This window comes from Mesoplodon densirostris, chromosome 1 (genome assembly GCF_025265405.1).
Source record: "Mesoplodon densirostris isolate mMesDen1 chromosome 1, mMesDen1 primary haplotype, whole genome shotgun sequence".
Lineage (NCBI taxonomy): Eukaryota > Metazoa > Chordata > Mammalia > Artiodactyla > Ziphiidae > Mesoplodon > Mesoplodon densirostris.
Window position 1 is genome coordinate 40,084,952 of NC_082661.1, and position 17,234 is coordinate 40,102,185.

Below are 17,234 nucleotides of genomic sequence, written 5' to 3' on the forward strand. Positions count from 1 at the left end.
AGAATGTATAAAAGGCAAAGATTACATTCCCCGGGTTTTTAACCTGAAATATATATGTGATAAAGGATAAACAAAAACAAAAGACAAGAAATCTTGCTTCAGGAACACACTACATAACTAACTACTTCTGAAAATTTGGGACACCATGTGTCTATTATGAGCTTATGGAGACCATCTTCTCTCAATAACTCAGAGGCACTCAGTACATCATACACTCCACCATGAATTCAGTTTGCTGAGTAATAAAGGGTGTATGAAACTATATTTTTATTGTAGCATGAAGAAAGGGAATATGTCAACAAATGACAGTTTTCAGTTTCAGAGACCCAACATCTAGGCCAAATACTTTTCAACTCCCACTAGCTATCTGGAACACTGTACTGAGGTTGTATCCAGATCCAATGTCATCTACCTCTTATTTCCTAAACACTTTCTTTATATATGAACATCTTCTCCTTGCCAACCAATCTCCCCCTCTTTATCTCTCATTTCCCAGACATAACTATTTAAAATCACTTTGCCCATTTCTAAGACACCTGATTACAAAATACAGCAGCAGACAATGCTTCAAGTTTGTATCAGGATGCATGATTTCTTGTTTTTTGACAGCAGTATCACCGCTGGTCAAGCGTATTACAAAACAACACAAATATATATATAAAAATATATATACACATATATATGTAATATATATATATATATATCATACAATCACCTGAAACAAATGATCACTTTAAGAACTATGTGTAAATCATTCCTAAATGTATGAACACAAATCTTCATTGAGCACAGAATAAGAAGATACTTAATTGGTTTGGTTTACATCTTTTTAAAAAATGTCAAGGAATATTATTAAAAATCTGGCTTAGAGAAATTTTATCTCACAGGGAAAGAGCTTATAAAATAGAAAAGAATGCCTTATGATACTTTGTAAAATATGCTATCAACAAGAACATAAAACTGAAACTCTCAAGTGGCCTAAAAGTTATCTTTAAGCACTTAACATGTTTCATACAATTCTAAAAATCTTTCTTCTTGATTTTTGCATTTCAAAAAAAATTCAGAGCTCACTAAATGTGCAGGTTGGATTTTAAGGGTAAGAAGCAGAATTTAGCACACTCCGAAATAAGTTAAAAGATCGAAAAAAAGTAATTTTTCCATTAACTCAAAAAGTGTTCCCAATAAATAATAGCTCAGAATATAAATCACTTGCCTCAGACATAACTGTTTTTCTTTACTATTTATTTTTCCTAGCTGATTCAACCTGGTAATCCTTAATGATTCAAGTGTTAAAACTAGAATAAATATAATAATCTTCTTCAAGGCTCCCTAAGAAAGCAGAAGTAAAACACCTACCTCATAATTATGAGGTATAAAATTCAAAAGAACTTAGCTAATAATTTTTCAGTCCTTTTAAACTACATACTTCAAATCAAGGGCCTACTTACAGCTAAGAATGTCAGAATGCTTTTCTTCACTAATAAACAATGACTAAGCAATATGTAAACTGATTTCTACCTTACTGTTTGAAACTCAACTGCCAAATATCAAATGCTGGGTATAAAAAAACAACTAGAAATTTCAGTCTCCAGTCTGTAAGGAGCTTAGAAATTGCAATTCCACCCTAACAACAAAGAGCTGAACAAACTGAAAAATCAACAATTCTTCTTAGATCCATCAGAGAAGTGAGGTCACAGGTCAAACTGCTGTCCCCCAAATTGGAGAGAGACAGGTAGATACAGAGAATCACAATTTACAGGAGCAGAAACCTCCATGGGAACCATGGTCGGAAAACCTAAACTGTAATTGACAAATTGCTAGAGGCTCGGTGTGGACAAGTCTAAGTTAAAAACTTCAGGGGACAGGGGCCTCCCTGGTGGTGCAGTGGTTAAGAATCTGACTGCCAATGCAGGGGGCACGGCTTCAAGCCCTGGTCTGGGAAGATCTCACATGCTGCGAAGCAACTAAGCCGTGCGCCACAGCTACTGAGCCTGAGCTCTAGAGCCCGTGAGCCACAACTACTGAGCCCATACGTCACAACTACTGAAGCCCACACGCCTAGAGCCTGTGCTCTGCAACAAGAGAAACCACCGCAATGAGAAGCCCGTGCACCGCAATGAAGAGTAGCCCCTGCTCGCCGCAACTAGAGAAAGCCTGCGCACAGCAACGAAGACCCAATGCAGCCAAAAATTAATTAATTAATTTAAAAAAATAAATAAAAAACAAAAATTTCAGGTGACCGGGCATAGCGGGGAGTGAACTCTGCCAGGTCCTCAGTGAATCCCCTCTTGCTTCTGGCAGGGGAAGGAAAAAAGGAACCATTTTGAAATAAACCAGAGCTTTCTGCTCTTCTTAACAAGGCCTGCCCTCAGGAGAAACTATTTCATCAGAGTCTAACCTGCTAGGGGGTTTTATCAGAGCCTAACCTACCTGGGAGAATAGAAATATTCAACTCTAGCCCCCTCTAACTCTCCTGTGTCATCTATGGAGGAGAAGAAAACTGAGAGGCACTGGTGAAGTTCACTGCTTGGGGCACAGGCTCATCAAAAGCCTGAGACCTAATCATAGGACTATAGAATGCTTCCCTTCCCTCCACACCTTACCACGGCCTATTTACCATAGTTCCTCTTACCCAGTACATCATGTCCACTTTCAACAAAAAAATTACAAGGCATACTGAAAGGCAAAAAACATCATTTAAAGAGACTGAACAAGCATTAAAACCATAGTCAGATACAGCAGGTATGTTAGAATGATCAAACCAGGAATTTTTTTAAAATATAATTTATCTGTCAAGGGCTTTAATGGGAAAAAAAAAGCAGACAATATGCAAGAACAGATGAATAATTAAAGAGATGAAATTTCTAAGAAAGAATTAAAAAAAAGTACTAGAGATCAAAAACACAGTATAGAAACAAGGAACATCTTTGTAAACCTGACACAGGTGAGGAAAGAATCTCTGGGCTTCAGCATATGACAACAGAAACTTCCAAAGCTGAAAAGCACAGAGAAAGAAGACTGGAAAAAAACAGAACAGAATATACAAGAACTGTGGGACAATTACAAAAGGTTTAAATTAACACATATGTAATGCGAATACCAGAAGGAGAAGAGAGAGACAGGGACAGATGAAATATCTAAAGCAATAATGAATGAGAATTTACCCAAATTAATGTCAGATGCCAAACCACAGATCTAGGAAGAGAATACTGAATGGATAAATTCCAAAAAACTATACCTACACATATAATATTCAAACTTCAGAAAATTAAAAATAATGAAAAAAATTTTGAAGGAAGCCACAGGAAAAAAGCACCTTACCTATAGAGGCACAAAGATAAGAATTACACCTGACTTCTCTTCAGAAGCCATGCAAGCAAGAAGACAGTGGAGTGAAATATTTTTAAGTGTTGAGAGAAAAAAAACCCCAACCTAGAATTAATGTTGAGGAACTCAGAGCTTTCCTGCTAAGATAAGGTACAGGCAAGAACGTTCCCTCTCACTACTGTTTTTCAACATTGTACTGTAATGAGAGGAGGTAAGAAAAGAAACTAAAAGGTATACATATTGAGAAGGAAGAAATAAAACTGTCTTTGTTTGCAAATGACATGATCATCTATCTAGAAAATCCAAAGAATCAACAAAAAAACCTCCTGGAATCAATAAGCAATTATACCAAGATTGCAAGATACAAGGTTAATATACTAAAGTCAACTGCTCTTCTATATACTAACAATAATCAAATTTCCATTTGAAATTAAAAACACATTACCATTTACACTAGCAACCCTAAAACTGAAATACTTATAAAATAACAAAATACGTACAAGATCTATATGAGGAAAGCTACAAAGCTCTTATGAATGAAATCAAAGAATAAATAAATGAAGTGATATTCCATGCTCACAGATAGGAAGGCTCAATATTGTCAAAATGTCAGTTTTCCCTAACTTGATCTATGGATTCAACACAATTCCAATCAAAATCCCAGCAAGTTGTTTTTGTGGATATTGACAAACTGATTCTAAAGTTTACATGGAGAGGCAAAAGACACAGAAGAGCCAACACTCAATATTGAAGGAGAGGAACAAAGTTGGAGGACTGATACTACTCGACTTCATGACTTACTGTAAAGCTACAGTTATGAAGACAGTGTGGTATTAGTGAAAGAATAGACAAATCAATGGAACAGGAGAGCCCAGAAATAGGCCCCTGTAAATACAGTCAACTGATCTTTGACAAAGGAGCAAAGGCAATACAATGGATCAAAGAGAGTCATTTCAATAAACGGTGCTGTAACACTAGACATCCACATGTAAAAAAAAAAAAAAAATCTAGTCACAGACCTAACACCCTTCACAAAAATTAACTCAAAAAGGATCAGAGGCTTAAATGTAAAACTCGTAGAAGATATAACATCAGAGAAAACCTAGATGACCTTGGGGATGACAATAACTTTTCAGATACAACACCAAAGGCACAATCCATGAAAGAAATAATTGATAAACTGGACTTCCTTAAAATTAAAAACGTATGCTCTACTTAAGTCAACATCAAGAGAATGAGAAGACAAGTCACAGACTGAGAGAAAATATTTACAAAAGACACATCTGATAATAAAAGACTGTTATCTAAAATATACAAAGAACTCTTTAAGATTCAACAATAAGAAAACAATCCAACTAAAAAATGGACAAAAGATCTGAATAGACACCTCACAAAAGAAGACACAGGGATGCAAACTAAGCATATGAAAAGGTGCTCATATGTCATTAGGCAATTAAAAATTATAACAATGAGATACCACTACACACCTATTGGAATGGCCCAAATCCAGAACACTGACAGCACCAAGTGCTGGCAACAGGAACTCTCATTCATTCTTGGTGGGAATGCAAAATGATACAGCCACTGTGGAATTTTCTTACAAAAAAACCATACTCTTATTATGTGATCCAGCAACTGCAATGATTAGTATTCATGCAAATGAATTAAAAATGTATGTTCACACAAAAACCTGAACATGGATCTTTATAGCAGCTTTATTCATAATTATCAAAACTTGGAAGCAACCAAGATGTCCTTTAGTAGGTAAATGAGTAAATTAACTGTGGTACATCCAGTCAATGGAATAATATTCAGCACTAAAAAGAAATGCACTATCAGGGCATGAAAAGATATGGAGGGAACATAAATACATATTACTAAGTAAAAGAAGCTAATCTGAAAAGGCTACATATTGTATGATTCCAACTATATGACATTCTGGAAAAGGCAAAACTATGAAGGTAGTAAAAAGATCAGTGGTTGCCAGGGGTTGGTGAGAAGGGAGGGATAAACAGGCAAAGCACAGAGGATTTTTAGGGCAGTGAAACTATTCCATACAATACTACAATGGCAGATACGTGTCATTATACATTTGTCCAAACCCAGAAGACGTACAACACCAAGAGTGAACCCTAATGGAAACTACGGACTTTGGTGATAATGATGTGTTAATGTAGGGTCATCAATTATAACAAATGTACCACTGTGGTGTGAGATGTCAATAGTAAGGGAGGTTGGGGGGCACGTGGTAGGGAGTTTATGAGAAAACTCTGTACTTGCTGCTCAATTTTGCTGTAAACCTAAAACTGCTCTAGGAAATAAAGTTTATTAATTAAGCAACGACAAAAAAACTACTACATGGGGATATATGTGACCAAAAAAGCACATTTTTCCTTCCAAATAGTTAATATAGTCCCTCTTAAATAGCTGCTCATGCTTCTACCTGTTTGCCCTGTTATAAATAAGATCTCAATTTTCTTTGACAAAGTTAAGCAGCACACATGTTAAATGTAAAAACATACTGTGTTTCTATTCTAAATTACTTCCAAACACCCCAAAATGGGGACTTGGATATCTTCAATTAGTGGAGGCTAAAGAGTTGTGGAGTTTCTGTGTGTGCATATATAGCAGTGATTTTTAAATTTGGGATTGTTTTTGTAATTCTAAAGATGTTAAAACAAATATACAAAAGTATTTATTTATGGTCCAGCTTTCATCAGAAGCCATTAAAGGTATGTGCCAGGTTTCTGTAAAGTAAATCAGTAATTCTTGTGAAGGTAGTGGGCTCCATCTCAGGAACACAACACTCTTTGCTTTGTCTCATAATGGAGAGTGCATCTTAGAAGTGTTCTAAGTCACCTGCTAGGAACTGATTTACTTCACTTAGTACAGGCACAACTGCTGTTTGAAAGAACCAAATCCCCAGCTTCTCCTTAAATATACCCAAGTTCCGAGGATGGCATGGGAATTTTTCTGGGTTTTATTCCCAAGCTTCTTCAAAGCAAAGTTGGTTTATGATTAAGCCTCAAATACTGGCAACAGCCAGTGGGTTTTATTCCCAAGCTTCTTCAAAGCAAAGTTGGTTTATGATTAAGCCTCAAATACTGGCAACAGCCAGTGGGTAAGAGTGTGTGTGCATATGTCTGAATGAGGGAGTACAGAAGTGTGTGTGTGTGTGTGTGTGTGTGTGTGTGTGTGTGTGTGTGTGTGTGTGTGTGTGTGTGTGTGTGTGTGTGTGTGTGTGTGTGTGTCTCTCTCTCTCTCTCTCTCTCTCTCTCTCTCTCTCTGCCTGTCTGGGGGCTGGGGGGTTAGAAAGACCAGAGAGAACAAGAGAACATAATGTATGGGAGGACAAAAAGGGAAAGAATGTGAAAAAAAAATCGCTTCTCAGTTTACTCAGTTCCTGATATAAGGCCACTGCACATAGTTTTGCCAGAAAATTGCTGAGCGCATGAAGACTGCTACATTCCATTCTACCTATGGTCCCATGTAAATAGCTTTCTTTGTATCATATGGCCATTCAATAAACAGAGTTGTGAGGTTCAAGATGTCATGACATAAAGAACTAGGTTTTTACCTTTAACCACTTAACAACAAACTAAGAAAAATTCAGATATTCTATAATTTGTTTTGAACATTCCTATTTTTCTTAAATCATGCTGTTCCTGTTCTCTATATTCTGGCTGCATACTCTAATCCTTCAACAAACATAGACTTCTATTAGTCACACTTCTCATATTAACTATATCCCTGACTTGTAATGATATTCTTTAGAACTCGTAGCACAACAGTCTCCCAAAAAACAAGGAATAAAAAGCCATGGCATAAACCTTTAACTCTGCCCTCTCCCTCTGATAAAAAAATGCATTAAAGTTGAAATGTCACAATTTTCCAAAAAGTGACAAAACCACTTTTACAGAGGTTCATTTTAGCTTTAAAAAACTTTAAAAACCCTAGAAAATGTAAACTACTAATACAAATATAAGAAAACAAGTAACCTATATGAAGTATATGTAGAAATACACAGTTGGAATTCTAATATTTTAGGGTTGAGATCTGGTCAAGATTTGCTCATTTTAGAAAAAAGGAAAAGACAAGTGAATTACCTAATGTTATCTAGCAAGATAAGAATGCAGTTCTCTAAATTACAGTCCTCTTTTTACTTACATAAGTTGGTAAGGAGATTTTATCAAATCTTCCATCAAAAAGCAAATTTAATTTGAAGTCTAAAATTATGTTGTTAAATGAGGTTTGATGACTATGCATGTGTTCAAAATAAGTAAAACACGCCCAAAAAAGCTCAACTAGAAAAACAACTAATAATTGCATGTTTTTCCCTAAATGTACTCAGCTTAGATTTTTCTAAGCTCTTAATTCATGTTTCACACTCAACTAATGTTACACAAAGTGTATTTTTAAACATGATCCAGGAATATCAAATAGAGCTTTAGACAACTCATAAAATTCAAATACTTATGTAAGTGCACAAATAAGCAACATGAACTGCCAGAGATATGAGATACTTTGGGAAGAAAATTATGAGGAAAAAAAAATTTAAGTCTTCTTTTACATCTGATTGAAGCATCAGCTCCAGTGAGGCATATGGAGAAGCATCAGGTTTGACAGTTTAACACAAATATAGAATGAAATGACTCAAGCATAACGTTTTTTCTCAAGCAAAAATACATAGAAATAACTTTTGCTTCCAGCCAAGATGGTGTAACAGGGACTGGATTTACCTTTCTGCCTTAAACTACTATATAGCCAAACAGAATATATGAAACAGCAATTTTTAGACGTTTGACAATAGTGAGACTAAGAGCGAGGCAAGGCAAATGAGGTGAGTCTCAACAGCTGCCCCATCTTAACTGCCTAGAGTTTCCAGGCTGCAGCACAGGGCAGGGGAACCCAAACAGAGCACGGCAGTCGTCCTGAGATGAGATAGAACTGAAAATTTAGGGAAGCCAAGCTGGCTAGAATACACAGGCTAGAGTACCACAAAAGAGAGAGATCTATAGGGACTCCCCTCAAGTTTTCAGCTAGTACTGATCAGCTCATGTCTGTGAGAAAACTATCCAAACCCAGACAAAAAGTGTTAAAAAGAAGGAGGCGAAAAAAATCCCCAAAGCTAACACAAGGCCAGGAATAGTTTGTTGTTCACACAAGCCAGACTAGGAAAACCTCAAAGTATACAGGGTACCAAACAGATGCTCAGGAGGAATTGCCTCAATAGTGGGGCAAAATTAGCCCATAAAAAACATTATTATAAACACAAAAAAGGTAAACCACAGACTAGGAGAATATATTTGTAAGGCATATATCTGAGAAAGAATTTGTATCAAGAATATACTTAAAGAACTCTTACAACAACAGTAAAAATGATAAACAACCCAGTTAAAAAATGGCAAAAGATGTGAACCGATACTTCACCACAGTAAACATATGGATGGTAAATAAGCACACAAAAAGATGCTCAATATCACTAGTTGTATGGCTGTTAGCGTAACTGATACCATCTTGAGCCCTTAGAGTTTCTCCTTCCACTGACCCTGCCCAGGACTGTACTGTGCAGCAGTGAATCACTGCTCTGTCATCAAGGGCTTTGTAGTTAATAGATATTGTTTAATAATCATAAGGACCGGGTGGCCTCAATGCTCTGTTAGTCCCCACACAATAAAAACCTTCACTGACGTATTCCCAGTGCCCAGGAGACTCGTTACCCATTCGTGAATCCTGACTTAGGAATGCACGTCCTATTTCCAAGTTCCTACCCCCATACCCTAGGTTAACTATAAAACTGTCCCGATGCCCCCTCAGCGGTGCAGAGCAGTTGTGAATGCTTCCAGATCACTGTCCGCCTGATCCTGATCCCACCATGTGCGTAAGTTACCCTATAATAAACTGATCCATTGATTACATGGAGCTGCCCACCTTTTGTTTTGGTTTCAAGATGCCTTTTCAGTTTGGTGGGCAGTTTTCATTCCCTCTGTCCTTCAACACTAGTTTTTAGGAAAATGCAAACTAAAACCACAATGAGGTGCTCCAACACACCCATGAGAATGGCTAAAATTAAAAATACCTACCAGGGCTTCCCTGGTGGCGCAGTGGTTGGGAGTCCGCCTGCCGATGCAGGGGATACGGGTTCGTGCCCCGGTCTGGGAGGATCCCACATGCCGCGGAGCGGCTGGACCCGTGAGCCATGGCCTCTGGGCCTGTGCGTCCGGAGCCTGTGCTTCGCAATGGGAGAGGCCGCGGCAGTGAGAGGTCCGCGTACCGCAAAAAAAGAAAAAAAAAAAAACAAACCTACCATACCAAGTTGGCCAGGATGTAGAACAACTGTAACTCACACACTGGTGGGGAGAGTTTGGCAGTTTCTCAAAAAGTTAAACATACACCTAAATATGACTCAGCTATTCCATCTCTAGGTATTAATTACCCGAAAGAAATGAAAGCATATGTTCATACAAAGACTACAAATGTTCACAGCAGCTTTATTTTTAATAGCCTCAAACTGTAAACACCCAAATGTCCATCATAAAGAGAATGGATAAACAAATTGTGTAGTATCCATATAATGGAATACTAAGTAAAATGCTAAATAAAAAGGAATGAATGACTGATACCCACAACATAAATCTTATAACCATTATGCTGAGGGAAAGAAGCCAAACCAAAAAAAAATGTGCATGTACATACTATATGGTTCCATTATATAAAATTCTAGAAAATACAAGTTAATCTATAGTGACAGAAAGCAGATCAGTGGTCTGCCTGGGAATGAGGGGTGGGAAGTACATTAGAAAGAGTCACAAAGAAATTTTTGTATGCAATGGATAGTTCGTTATCTTATTATGGTGATCGTTCCATGGGTGTATAAATATGTAAAAACTCATCAAATTGTATACTTCAAATATGTGTTGTTTATTTCACATCAGTTATACTTCAATAAAGTTTTAAAAAATCAAAACAAGTATTAAGAGTTGATATGCTGAGGTCTGTGAAAGAAATCTTCAATGACCAACCTCAAAAACTCCTCCTCCCATAAAGCCTTTACCAAACCCCAACAGTTCAAATCAATTCTCCTTCAGCATTTCTTTTTACCTGTTTTAGTGCTGTCATATAGATACCTCCAAACTAGGATATGAGTTCCTTGAGACAATAATTTAAATGTATTCAACTTCGTATATACCCTCTATTGCTTGCATAATAAGCTGCATTGGAGCAGAGGTAAAACTAAAATCAGGGAAGCACTCACTTAGGAGGCAGTTGCTAAAATCTAAGAGAGAGAAGATATTAGCCTGAATTGAGATGATAGCAGTGGGGATGAAGAAAAGTCAAAGGACTTGATATAAAACTGGAAGAAAAAAAAAAAAACACAAACCCCACAATATGGTGAGTAGATGTAGAAGGTGAGGGAGATAGAGTCAAGGATGATGCATAGGTTTGTGGCTTGGATGCCTGGGAGGATAAACAGGGACTGTGGATATTCCTTCGTTACATACTAAGCACCAACTGCATGGCAGGCTCGCTCTAGACACTGAGGACAGAGCAGGGAAATAAAGTTCTAGACATCACAGATCTACAGTCTACTGAGAGTCCAAACATGTCTTTCCAGAAGACCAATGGACACCTGAATCTGAATTCAAAGCATAGCCAGGCTGTGCTGGCTTTTACCATATTTGGCCAGTATCTTTCAACAACTAGCACTATCCTGGTACCTAGTTAAACTCCACGGAACACTGACTTCGGAAAGTTAGCGAAAAGACAAGCAAGAACATATTCTGAGAATTTAGAATCTGCATACATTCCTAAGAACGTTAAAAGACAAAGCTCATTGGTTACAATGGGCTAAGTAATCTCTTGGTGCCACTGTACTTTTATTTCAATGCTGCCATCTTATGTTAAAATGTGGAACTACACAACCTTAAAAAACCATACTCTTACTCAACTGTGATACAAAAACATCAAAGATTTGAGAGTCAATGAAAAGGTAGATAAAGGCTAATGGGAGTTATTTAATGACCATAACATATATTTACAGCAATTACTTCTGGTATCTGAGAGTATCCCTGACAAAATGGAAGATCTCATGAGGTAATTAATACATAGTCCAGAATATAAATCTTACTTTGAAAAAGTAAGGAAGTGACTTACTGAATCCCACCAGTTAAAAAACAAAAATAAAAATATACTAACAGAGATAATGGGGAATGGGAAAGTAGAATAAAATCCAGATATATCTCATTTATTCAGTAAATTCAATGTGCTTTTCTCATCACAGCTGCTTAAACAGCAATAGCTGTTTAAATTTGCTCAAATAGTAAAATTACTGGTTTTAACTTTAATCCCATCACTGTAGTGATGGTTTAAGAAGGAAAATAAAGTCAAGATCCTAATAAGAGCCAAGGACTATGCATTTGGAGGACTGGTTATATTTAACCAAAATGTTGACACTTGTCAATTAACATCATTTGCAATCTCCAATTTTTCTGTGAAGTAAAATCATGCTATTAAAATTATGTTGAAAAATATTCAGAAACATTGAAGAATATCTTTGATTTAATGTTAATATAAAAAGATAACAAAAAAAGAGAACAACCTGTGTTCACAGTATCATCTCAAAGTGGGGTGGAGGAGGGATGGAGATAGCAAAAAGTAGCCTGGGAACTCTAGAATTAAGTGAAAGACATTTCCTCAGATAATATTAATAACAAAATATTGCTTTGTATATATGTATACATATACATATAAAACACACTTGGTATAAACTCAATACAAAAAACTTTAAAAGTCATGAAGAAAAAACATTAATTGTTTTGATAGAACAGATCATAAAAAGTACAAGATAAAATATTCTGTTAAAACATTATTATACCATACTGGTGTGTGATATTAGCAGCGGGGAGGCTGTGTATGTGGGAGAGGGGGTAGTGTGAGGGAACTCTTTTTTTTTTTTTTTTTTTTTTTTTTTGCGGTACGCGGGCCTCTCACTGTTATGACCTCTCCCGTTGCGGAGCACAGGCTCCAGACGCACAGGCTCAGCGGCCATGGCTCACGGGCCCAGCTGCTCCGCGGCATGTGGGATCTTCCCGGACCGGGGCACGAACCCGTGTCCCCTGCATCGGCAGGCGGACTCTCAACCACTGCGCCACCAGGGAAGCCCGAGGGAACTCTTTAATTGCTACCCATTTTCGTTGTGAACCTAAAACTGCTCTAAAAAAATCTATTAGCTTTTTGTTTTTTGTAACCTATTATTCTCTCTTTGCTGAGCATATGCTGGTTTTCTTGAGAAGTACCCTTAATTTTGGCACTGCTCATAGAATTGGATAGTGTCAATCTGTTTTTTGGAAAGAAATCTGACAGAAGTCTCTAAACTCACTTTCTTCTGTCTACTTATTTAAGAAGATTTCATCTTGATTCGGTTAAATGCGTATTTTTAAAAAACCCTAATCAGTCTTTTAGTATAGAGAAAACCAGTCTCTGAAAAGTACCTGCCAGTTTCTTCACAATCAGTGCTAACTCTCCTTCCTCAGTTAGAAAAGGAGGCAATGGCCAAAATCATTTCCTGACTTAAACAAGGTCAAACTTTCCTTCCTTTTTATACTGTTTTACAATCTTACATGAATAGTTATACCATGGCCCATGGCTTTTATATACATTTCTATCTTCTCTCAATAGTATGAGTCACAAGTGCAATGACTTTGTCTTACTCATCACTATATCCAGCTCCTAAGACACTGCCTGACATGTATCACAGTAGACGTTTAAAATATTGTTGAATGAATCTTCTTTTCAATTCACAAATAAAGGAGTAGTCCTCCAAAAGGAGTAAAAATTTAGGAGTAGTCCTCCAAAATGAGTAAAAATTTTCTCCATCTTGCTGATGAAAGGGGAATTAGTTTAAGAAATGAGCTCAAGACCATGAAAATTTGAAGAGACTAAGTACTACAAAATATTTTTCCAATATTTGAATAATCACAGCAGCAGAAGGAGGGGAGGTGTGTGAATGTCCGACAAAGACATTAAAGACATGTTTTGACCAGAGAACTTTCGTATATAATAATACCATCTTTGTATACTGCATTATACTAAGTGCTTTAATAGACACTACCTCATTTGATTATCACAACAACCCTGTGAGTCAGGAGAGATATTTCCCTTTTCAGAAGTGGGGAATCTGCAGCATCAATAAAGCAGAACCAGGACTCAAACCAAACCCAAGCATCTGCCCACTACATCACATTGCCTCTATATTACTGCATCTCATTCAACAAGCCACCCATGAAAATTAGTCTCATTACCTTCTAAGTATTTAAAAACACAATCAGCTATTACCTAACATAACGGAGTACTCAGTTCATTGCATTTTTTTCCCTCTGTACTTCACCTGTGGGTAAGATAAGCAAATTAAAAGAAAATAAACTAAAACTGTTAAGATAAAAACAAAACAAATAAAACTTCCTAGCAGGTAATCTAGATTACTATAAATGGACGAACCTCAACTTGGAATGCTTCATCTTCAGATCACATCCAGGAACCACTGCATGTCAGGGATTGTATACACATTTACAGTTTTAATATTCTTTAGCAATCCCTGATAGTCAAAATTGCTGACCCCCTAGAAATTGTATTCCTAGGTATATACCCAAGCAAAATAAAAATAAGTCCCCACAAAAATATGAATACAAATGTTCACAATAGCATTACTCACAACAACCCAAAAGTGAATATATCCCTAATGTCCATAAACTAATGAACAGATAAAAACAAAATATGGTATATTCATACAATGAAACATTATTCAGCCATAAAAAAGAATGAAATACTGGTACATGCTACAACATGGATGAACCTTGAAAACACTATGCTAAATCAAAGAAGCCAGTCACAAAGAACCACATATTATACGATTCTATTTATATGAAATGTCTAGAAAAGGCAAATCCAGAGACAGAAAGTAGATTAGTGCTTGCCTAGTGCTGAGAGGGCCGGGGTAAATGAGGAGTGACTGCTCATGGGCATGGGTTTTGCTGTTGTTTTTTTTTAATTTTTTGAAACCAAAGTACTGTATAGTTGATTTACAATGTTGTGTTAGTTTCAGGTATACAGCAAAGTGATTCAGTCATAATCTTTTTCAGATTCTTTTCCCTTATAGGTTATTACAAAATACTGAGTATAGTTCCCTGTGCTATACAGTAGGTTATCTATTTTATGTATAGTAATGTGTATATGTTAATCCCAGACTCCTAACTTATTCCCCACTTCTTTCCCCTTTGGTAACCATAGTTTGTTTTCTATGCCTGTGGGTCTATTTCTGTTTTGTATGTAAGTTCATTTGTATCATTTTTTTTAAAGATTCCACATATAAGCGATATCATATTTGTCTTTCTCTGTCTGGCTTACTTCACTTAATATGATGATCTCTAGGTCCATCCATGTTGCTGCAAATGGCATTATTTCATTCTTTTTTAGAGTTGAGTAATATTCTATTGTGTATATATACCACATCTTTATCCATTCATCTGTCCATGTCGATTAATTGAAGTATAGTTGATTTACATTATGTTAGTTTCAGGTGTATAGCACAGTGATTCATTATTTTCATAGATTATACTCCATTAAAAGTTATTACAAAATAATGGCTATAATTCCCTGTGATGTACAATATATATATTATTTGCTTATCTATTTTATATATAGTAGTTTATATGTCTTTTTTTAAAAATTTATTTATTTTGGGCTGCTTTGGGTCTTCATTGCTGTGCGTGGGCTTTCTCTAGTTGGAGTGAGCGGGGGCTACTCTTCTTTGCGGTGCACGGGCTTCTCATTGCAGTGGCTTCTCTTTTGAGGAGCACAGGCTCTAGGCACGCAGGCTTCAGTAGTTGTGGCACGCGGGCTCAGTAGTTATGGCTCGTGGGCTCTAGAGCGCAGGCTCAGTAGTTGTGGCTCACAGGCTTAGTTGCTCCGCAGCACGTGGGATTTTCCTGGACCAGGGATCGAACCCGCGTCCCCTGCAGTGGCAGGCGGATTCTTAACCACTGTGCCACCAGGAAAGCCCAGTAGTTTATAGGTCTTAAGCCCATACCCTTATTGTGCCCTGTCCTACTTCCCTCCCCTCACTGGTAACAACTAGTTTGTTTTCTGTATGTGTGAGACTTTGTTTTGCTATATACATTTGTTTATTTTTTAGACTCTAAATATAAGTGATATCATACAGTATTTGCCCTTCTCTGTCTGACTTATTTCACTAAACATAATACTCTCCAGGTCCATCCATGTTGCAAATGGCAAACTTTCTTTTTTATGGCTGAGTAATATTGAATCGTATTTACTCATATACACTGCATCTTCTTTTTTCATTTGTATGTTGATGGACACTTGGGTTGCTTCCATATCTTGGCTATTGTAAATACTGCTGCTATGATCATTTTGGGGCATGTATCTTTTTGAATTAGTGTTTTCACTTTTTCCAGATATATACCCGGAAGTGGAATTGCTGGGTCATATGGTAGTTCTATTTTTAGTTTTTTAAGGAACCTCCATACTGTTTTCCATAGTGGTTGCACCAAATTATGCTCCCACCAACAGTGCACAAGAGTTCCCTTTTCTCCACATCCTCACCAACATTTGTTATTTGCAGACTTTTTTTTTTTTTTTTTTTTTGCAGTACGCGGGCCTCTCACTGCTGTGGCCCCTCCCGCTGTGGAGTACAGGCTCCGGATGTGCAGGCTCAGCGGCCATGGCTCACGGGCCCAGCCACTCCGCAGCACGTGGGATCCTCCCGGACCGGGGCACAAACCCATGTCCCCTGCATCGGCAGGCGGACTCCCAACCACTGCGCCACCAGGGAAGCCCCTTTGCAGACTTTGATGTTAGCCATTCTGACCAGTGTGAGGTGATATCCATTGTTGTTTTGATTTGCATTTCTCTAATAATTCGTGATGTTGAGCATCTTTTCATATGCCTGTTAGCCATCTGTATCTTTTCTTTGGAAAAATGTCTATTCAGGTCTTCTGCCTGTTTTTTGATTTGGTTGCCTGTTTTTCAGATATTGGATTGTATGAACTGTTTATATATTTTAGATATTAAACCCTTGTCAGTCATATCATTTGCAAATATTTACTCCCATTTAGTAGATTGTCTTTTCGTTTTGTTGATGGTTTCCTTTGCTGTGCAAAAGTTTTTAAGTTTAATTAGGTTCCATTTGTTTATGTCTGCTTTTATCTCCTTTGTTTTAGGAGATGGATCAAAAAAATTATTGCTACAATTTATGTCATAGAGTGTTCTGCCTATGTTGTCCTCTAGGAGTTTTATAGTACCTGGTCTTACATTTAGGTCTTTAATCCATTTTGAGTTATTTTTGTATACAGTGTTAGAGAATGTTCTGATTTCATTCTTACATGTCATAAGCATTTTGGCGTCATCTTGAAAAAACTCTAAGGAAAGGTGCCATTTTTCTGAATTAGTAAATTCTTTTTTTAAAATTAGTTAATTAATTTATTTTTGGCTGTGTTGGGTCTTCATTGCTACGTGCGGGCTTTCTCTAGTTGCAGCGAGTAGGGGCTACTCTTCGTTGCAGTGTGCGGGCTTCTCATTGCAGTGGCTTCTCTTGTTGCAGAGCACAGGCTCTAGGTGTGTGGGCTTCAGTAGTTGCAGCACGCGGGCTCAATAGTTGTGGCTTGCAGGCTCTAGAGCGCAGGCTCAGTAGTTGTGGTGCACGGGCTTAGTTGCTCCGGAGCATGTGGGATCTTCCCTGACCAGGGCTCGAACCCGTGTCCCCTGCACTGGCAGGCAGGTTCTTAACCACTGCGCCACTAGGGAAGTCCTAAGAAGATTCTTTTTAAGAAGCTGTCAAACTTTTTCAAAGCGGCTATACAATTTTACATTCCCAGCAAAAGTGCGTAAGG

At 37.3% G+C, this 17,234-nt stretch overlaps 1 protein-coding gene across 8 annotated transcripts in view; it reads right to left on the reverse strand.

Moving 5' to 3' along the window:
• Positions 1–17,234, reverse strand: part of MINPP1 (multiple inositol-polyphosphate phosphatase 1) — a 48,153-nt gene that overhangs the window by 9,655 nt on the left and 21,264 nt on the right. For 2 of the 8 annotated variants that reach the window (XR_009532859.1, XM_060102549.1), the window contains one exon: positions 13,663–13,714. The exons of the other annotated variants lie outside the window; for them this stretch is intronic. Coding sequence is in view for 1 of the 2 variants with exons in the window: in XM_060102549.1 (XP_059958532.1) it covers positions 13,711–13,714 (4 nt within the window). In the remaining variant the exon portion in view is untranslated. The remainder of the gene's footprint in view (positions 1–13,662; positions 13,715–17,234) is intronic. 8 annotated transcript variants of the gene reach the window in all.